Source organism: Carlito syrichta, unplaced genomic scaffold, assembly GCF_000164805.1.
Source record: "Carlito syrichta isolate Samal-C Ts95f unplaced genomic scaffold, Tarsius_syrichta-2.0.1 Scaffold305753, whole genome shotgun sequence".
Lineage (NCBI taxonomy): Eukaryota > Metazoa > Chordata > Mammalia > Primates > Tarsiidae > Carlito > Carlito syrichta.
In genome coordinates this window covers 1,417,543-1,425,131 of record NW_007249849.1, presented here as the reverse complement: position 1 = coordinate 1,425,131, position 7,589 = coordinate 1,417,543, and the positions used below count along the sequence as shown (strand labels likewise).

The window sequence follows — 7,589 nt, the reverse complement described above, 5'->3', positions numbered from 1 at the left end:
GCTCGGAGAGGGAGCGGGGTGACCCGAGGCCAGGTACTCCCTGGGAATCGGTGGGGGCCGGGGGAGGCTGCAGACCCCTCGGGATTTTCCCGGAGCGGACAGAGGGATTTGGAGCGGGGGCGACTGCAGGCTGGGAGGGCATCGCTTTGCGTCGTTCTCTTCTTACATTTTGTCTCTCATTCACTTTGGGAATCCCAGAGCCTTTCTGACCTTTTATTTATTTTATTTTATTTATTTAGAGTTGGAGTCTCACTCTGTGGCCCAGGCTGGAGGGCAGTGGCACGCTCACGGCCACCGCAGCCTCAACCTACTGGGCTCCGGCGATTCTTCCACTTCAGCCCTCCAAGTAGCTGGAAACTACAGGCCTGTGCCACTGTGCCCGGCTACGTTTTTTGATTTATTGTAGGGATGTGGGCTCGCCAAGTTGGCCAGGCTAGTCTCGAACCGGTGGGCTCAGGCAGTCCTCCCACCTTGGCCTCCCAAAGTGCTGGGATTATAGGCGTGAGCCACCGCGCCCGGCCCTTTCTGGCCTTTTGTAGCGCTGATTTCTTCCCGCTGAGTCTCCCGAATTGTCACTAAGTACTGTGGAAGACAGGCAAGGGTTAACCCCTGTCTCCTAGGGGTGCACATATTGTTTAGGGTTGCTTGAAGGAAACTTCAATTGTTCTAGGCACTTTCTCTTTCCTTCTGCAAGAAAATGGCTCTTAACCGTCCTCCACATTCACTGAGTAAGACCTACTGGTTTGTCTTGTTGTGTCACTTCAGGACAATACTTATAGGCAGCAGCTGAATGGATGATTATTGTGCACTGATTGCTTGCATTCGTTCTCTTGAAAGCTTTGCTTATCACTGTGAAGAGTACAGCATACTTCCTCCTTTCTCCCTTCTTATCTGCTTAGGCTTTTGCAATATTTGTATTTTAAATGTTGTTTGGATGATAGTTCTAAAATTATAGCATTAAAATGATCAAGGACTTACTACTGTGTTAAGCATGTTTTGTAGAGTATCTGGTATCATCATCATCCTAATCGCTACATAGTTTTTAACTCGATTTTATATTTAAGGAAACAGAAGCTTAGAGTAAGTTAAGAAATTGTTCAGTATCACACAGCTATTAAATGTTAGAGTCCACATTTGAACTCAAATGATTTGATTCCAGAACCTGAGCACTAATCAAAAACCTTTGTGTGTGTGTGTGTGTGTGTGTGTGTGTTAGTGCAATTTGAAAAGCATTGGATAAAATCCTCCGAATCCAAAGAATAAAATTAGACAGCATATAAAAAGCAATGGAAGCCGTAATCTTTGACTTTTTATGCAATTGTAATGAGCAAAAATTTTACATCTATTTATTTGATAGAAATTCTGGTATCCTTCTTATCTATTTAGCTATGCTGGGATACCTATATAACCACACTATTTCCTAAATTTTATCACTGTAAAGTAATTTGAGTCTTTGCCTGGAATTTGTTGAGGGAAACTGAGACAATATAGATTTACAGATAGGCCTGTAGAAACTATATACCAATACATGAACATTCAAAGAAATGTTTCGTAACCTACTTCATTTTACATAGATTGTATGTAAGTTTTAAATACAGCATTATGTCCTATAGTGTACCCGCTTAAGGGAGCAGTAAACATACATAACCAGGAGAGGTAGGACAGTAAACATACATAACCAGGTGGTGCAGTCAGTTATGCAAATTTGGTACAGGAAGAGGAAACAGTTACTATATTCAAAGAAAAATGTCTCAGGAAAGTGTCTCTTCTAGGTTTAGTCCCTTGATCTAACCCAACCAGCAGAAGCTGAGTTTTCTTTGTCAGATATTAGACTGAGAAATGCATATCTTTTTTTTTTTAATCTGTAGGTCACTAAATCGCTGTTTTGAACCAGTTTCAGTATAGTCAGCTGCCACATGTTTTTAACCAACCTGGATCCCACCCACTATGTGAGTGAGAGACAGAGAGAGAGAGAAAGAGAGTGTGTGTGTGTGTGTGTGTGTATAATAGCCCCTGACTTTCCCTAGTGTTCTTTTCCAGGAGCCAAATCTAGTTGTTCAGTAATTGTTCTGTAATTCATTCAGCAAGCACACCTACTACATGTCAGCCACTAGTGGAACAAATCACAACACAATTTCTGGCCTCTGGGGACTAACAATTTAGTAAATGTGGTATCGTAATTGGCCATTTGATTTATTTTACCGGAAACTAAGTCATGTAGCCATGTGTGTGTGTGTGTCTTGAGTTTGCTGAGGTAGGGCATCTCATGGTCTCTGTTCTGTAGTAGACCTCTCCACTGCCGGTGAAGCTTCTGTGACTCTACTGCTTGGGCTACATGGTGGTGTTCCAGCAGGAGTCTGAAACCACAAGATAAAACATGGTTTCTATTCCTGAAGCATGTGTTTTACCAGAAGTCTTTTTGGAAAACTTACTTTATTTTAATGTTACATAGTTTAAACCATATTAAAATTACTCTGATAGATATTCCAATGGAACTTGAATGAATATTTAAAACTTTAAAGAGATTTCACAATTGTGGTAAACATTTTAGTCAATATTCTAGATCCTAGATGAGCAAGGTGCCCATTATTTCTTCTCTAACTTTAGAAGGTGCTTTAGAGCACTTAGCATTTTATTATAATTCATTTTCATTACATCCCTTTTTCTTTACATAATATATGTTATTTTAAAACAGAAACATACTGTTTTTGTCCATAGCACAGTGCCAAGTTCATATGCAGTCACTGAACACTTGGGGAGTGACTGGCAAGGGAATATGAATACAAAGAAGTATACCAATATATTTTTAAAACAGGTGGGTAGAGTGAGAATTTTATGGGGAGTGCATTTGGAGTTGGGTTTGAATGATGGTATGATGTGGCATAGCTAGCATTGAAGAGGTAAAGGTAAACATAAATATAAACTTTGTTTGACTGGAAGAAGAGGATACCTGTTTTGTTTTGTTTGGGTCATGGTAACACTCTATGATTAGGATATCAGACTTTGGAGGAAGTCAAGTTTCAATTCAGTGAACAAGTGATTTGTTAAAAACATCTGTTTAAGAAGTTTGTTTCTGGTGCTCTGTGGTGGGTAGTCTATCAGAGAGAAAAAGACCTTATTTCAGAAGCTCAGAAGTGAAGTAGATTGAGCCTGACTTGTTTTTCTGTAATAATTATTAGCAATACTCTTTTGTGTTACATGCTAAATAATTAAGTGATAGCATAATTAATTCAATAAGAATTGAAATTTAAGGAGAAAAATAATTAAAATTTTTTTTTTTAGTATTATAGGAAATGGGCCTGATATTACTTTTTGAGAGAAAATTCTGATTAGGGTTGAAGTAAAATAGGAAATGCAGAGGCTAGAAAAATACATCTTTTATGGTATTGGTCTGTTTTTACTTAGCATATATTAATAGACATGTAATATGATCCAAATAATCTCTGTAAGGTCTTTAAATATCTAGTTGAATTTTATCTTTTACTTAAAGTTATTCTCTTTTTGCTTTGTTAGTTAAACCAGAGGACTCACCATTGCTTCTATGGCTGCCTCACAGACTCCAGAAACTGTTGCATCTCATGTTCCTTTTGCAGATTTATGTTCAACTTTAGAACGAATACAAAAAGGTAAAGGACGTGCAGAAAAAATCAGATACTTCAGAGAATTTTTAGATTCTTGGAGACGATTCCATGATGCCCTTCATAAGAACCAAAAAGATGTCACAGACTCTTTTTATCCAGCAATGAGACTAATTCTTCCTCAGCTAGAAAGAGAGAGAATGGCCTATGGCATCAAAGAAACTATGCTTGCTAAGCTTTATATCGAATTGCTTAATTTACCTAAAGAAGGAAAAGATGCTCTTAAACTTTTAAATTATAGGACACCCACTGGAGCTCGTGGGGATGCTGGAGATTTTGCGATCATCGCATACTTTGTGTTGAAGCCAAGATGTTTGCAGAAAGGAAGCTTAACCATACAGCAAGTAAATGACCTTCTAGATTCAGTTGCTAGCAGTAATTCTGCTAAAAGAAAAGACCAAGTAAAGAAGAGCCTTCTTCAACTTATAACTCAGAGTTCCGCACTTGAACAAAAGTGGCTTATACGAATGATTGTAAAGGATTTAAAACTTGGTGTTAGTCAGCAAACTATCTTTTCTGTTTTTCATAGTGATGCTACTGAGTTGCATAATGTTACCACCGATCTGGAAAAAGTGTGTAGACAATTGCATGATCCTTCTGTAGGACTCAGTGATATTTCCATCACTTTATTTTCTGCCTTTAAGCCAATGCTAGCTGCTATTGCAGATATTGAGCGCATTGAGAAGGATATGAAACACCAGAGTTTCTACATAGAAACTAAGCTCGATGGCGAGCGCATGCAAATGCACAAAGATGGGGATGTGTATAAATACTTCTCCCGAAATGGATATAACTATACTGATCAGTTTGGTGCTTTTCCAGACGAAGGCTCTCTTACCCCATTCATTCATAACACATTCAACATAGATATACAAAGCTGTATCCTTGACGGTGAGATGATGGCCTACAACCCAGATACACAAACGTTTATGCAAAAGGGGAATAAGTTTGATATTAAGAGAATGGTGGAAGATTCTGATCTTCAAACCTGTTACTGTGTTTTTGATGTATTGATGGTTAATAATAAAAAACTAGGACATGAGACCCTGAAAAAGAGGTATGAGATTCTTAGTAGTACTTTTATGCCCATACCAGGTAGAATAGAAATGGTGCAGAAAAAACTAGGTCATACTAAGAACGAAGTAATTGATGCACTGAATGAAGCAATCGATAAAAGAGAAGAGGGAATCATGGTGAAACATCCTCTGTCCATTTACAAACCAGACAAAAGAGGTGAAGGATGGTTAAAAATTAAACCAGAGTATGTCAACGGACTGATGGATGAATTGGACATCTTAATTGTTGGAGGTTACTGGGGTAAAGGTTCACGGGGTGGGATGATGTCTCATTTTTTGTGTGCAGTAGCAGAGAAGCCCCCTCCTGGTGAAAAGCCATCTGTGTTTCATACTCTCACTCGTGTGGGCTCTGGTTACACCATGAAAGAACTGTATGACCTGGGTTTGAAATTGGCCAAACATTGGAAGGCTTTTCATAAAAGAGCTCCACCGAGTAGCATTTTATGTGGAACAGAGAAGCCAGAAGTGTACATCGAACCCTGTAATTCTGTCATTGTTCAGGTTAAGGCAGCAGAGATTGTCCCCAGTGATATGTATAAAACTGGCTGCACACTGCGTTTTCCACGAATTGAAAAGATAAGAGATGACAAAGAGTGGCATGAGTGCATGACTCTGGATGACTTAGAGCAACTTCGGGGAAAAGCATCTGGAAAGCTTGTGTCCAAGCACCTCTACTTGGGCGACGACGAGCAGCCACAAGGAAAAAGGCGAAGAGCTGCCCCCAAGGTGAAAAGGGTTATTGGAATCATTGAACACTTAAAAGCACCCAACCTTACTAATGTAAGCAAAGTTTCCAATGTATTTGAAGACGTGGAGTTTTGTGTGATGAGTGGAACAAACAGCCATTCGAAGCCTGACCTGGAGAGCAGAATTGCAGAACTGGGTGGCTGTATAGTCCAGAATCCAGGCCCAGACACATACTGTGTAATTGCAGGGTCTGAGAACATTCGAGTGAGAAACATAATTGCTTCAGGCAAGCATGATGTTGTCAAGCCCATCTGGCTTTTAGAGTGTTTTAAGACCAAAAGCTGTGTGCCGTGGCAGCCTCGCTTTATGATTCATATGTGTCCATCAACAAAAGAGCATTTTGCCCGTGAATATGATTGCTACGGTGATAGTTATTTTGTTGATACGGATTTGAACCAACTGAAGGAAGTATTCTCTGGCATTAAAAATTCTAATGAACAGGTTCCTGAGGAAATGGCTTCTGTGATTGCCGATTTAGAATATCGGTATTCCTGGGATCACTCTCCTCTCAGTGTGTTTCGATGCCACACCATTTATGTGGACCTGTATACTGTTATTAATGACTTGAGTACCAAAATTGAGGGAACAAGATTAGCTATGCATGCCTTGGAGCTTCGATTTCATGGTGCAAAAGTAGTGTCTTGTTTGGCTGAAGGAGTATCTCATGTAATCATCGGGGAGGATCATAGTCGCATTGCAGATTTTAAAGCTTTTAGAAGGACTTTTAAGAGAAAGTTTAAAATCCTCACAGAAGGTTGGGTAATTGATTCAATAGACAAGTGTGAATTACAGGAGGAAAACCAATATCTGATTTAAAACTCGCCTCTGATCCGACAGACTCACTGCAACAAATGGTAATGATAAAATATTAAGCTACATTTTATTTTTCTCTTAAAATATGTGCTTAAAAAGTATTATTAGATATAAGAAAACAATTTTAACTTTTAAAATTAAAAACAGAATGGCCTAAAGGTAACCTTATCTGAGTAATGTAGTATTTTAATGATTTTTATAACCAAGATGAAATAATTAAAATTTAAAGAAGTGTTTGCATAAAACAATACAGAAATCTAGAATTTTGACTGAGATTCTAATAAAGTACATTTAGAAGCTTTTACAGTATTGATCATCTAGACAGTATTTTCTGAAGTCAAATTAAAAAAACAGTATTTTTTCATCTAATAAAAGCATTGAAAGAAAAAAGGGTAGACTTGTTCCAACTGATTTTGTAAAAAGTACGTCCTTTTACTTGAAGGCTAAAATGTTTCTTTTAAATATGAAATGTAAAAAGAAATTTTTTTAAGGCTAAGGACAAATGCATTAAAAAAACTTTGTCAGTGATGTTTTTAGCTAAATTTGGGGAGATTGAATGAGATTTAATAGTCTAAAAATTTTAGATTGAATTGGTTTGATTAAAAATAAACCTAGCAATTTTAAAAGTAGCCCACATTTAATTTTTTATCTGGAATATAGCATTTTTTAAAGAAAGTATTTTTGTGTGAATTTGCATGCCAGTATAAGTAGTATTAACAAAAAGTCTTCTTTGATATTATCCATTGATTGGGTGCTGGTATGTCATATGTATTGTAACTTTCATTAGAGGGAAATAAATTGCTTTGACTTTTTAAAATGGCCTTTATATTTAGATTATTTAAAGTCAATGTGTATAATGTATATTATATCTGGATTTATTATACCAAATTTTGGGATACAGCCTATCTCATGACTGGATTGTGGTGTATGGAATTTGGTATGTGAGGTACCGTGTGTAGTAATTTTTGAAAGTAATTGGAAATTTTATCTAAGCAGTGGATCAGATGTATGTGACTTTGTTCTATTTGTTAACTTTAATAAAAAATATTTAATATGCAATTAAAATAATGTGTGTTCTATTACTTTATTTTAAAACAATTTATAATAGTTTCAGTCAGATTTTATTGTGTCAATACAATTTTGACTTGATTGAATCAGGTTCCCTTTCGTCCTATTTGTTTCATATTCCTGAATGAGCTTTACTAAAAAGTTTAAACTTGTATGGTTTTCTGTCTATTGAGAAACATTACAAAATACAGGCAAATGTAGTGGTAGGAAAGTTCATAGTCTTAACACAAAAGAAAATAACATTTAC

At 37.1% G+C, this 7,589-nt stretch overlaps 1 protein-coding gene across 4 annotated transcripts in view; it reads left to right on the top strand.

Annotated features, from left to right (window-relative positions):
- Nucleotides 1-7,339, top strand: part of LIG4 (DNA ligase 4) — a 10,748-nt gene extending 3,409 nt beyond the window's left edge. For 2 of the 4 annotated variants that reach the window (XM_008062564.2, XM_021714745.1), the window contains exon 2: nt 3,514-7,215. In XM_008062564.2, coding sequence (XP_008060755.1) covers nt 3,542-6,277 — 2,736 coding nt within the window. In that variant the 5' untranslated portion in view covers nt 3,514-3,541 and the 3' untranslated portion in view covers nt 6,278-7,215. Of the gene's footprint in view, nt 1-6; nt 34-3,513 lie in introns of those variants that run through there. The other 2 variants (XM_008062565.1, XM_021714746.1) reach the window with 2 other exon arrangements.
- The last annotated feature ends 250 nt before the right edge of the window (nt 7,340-7,589 follow it).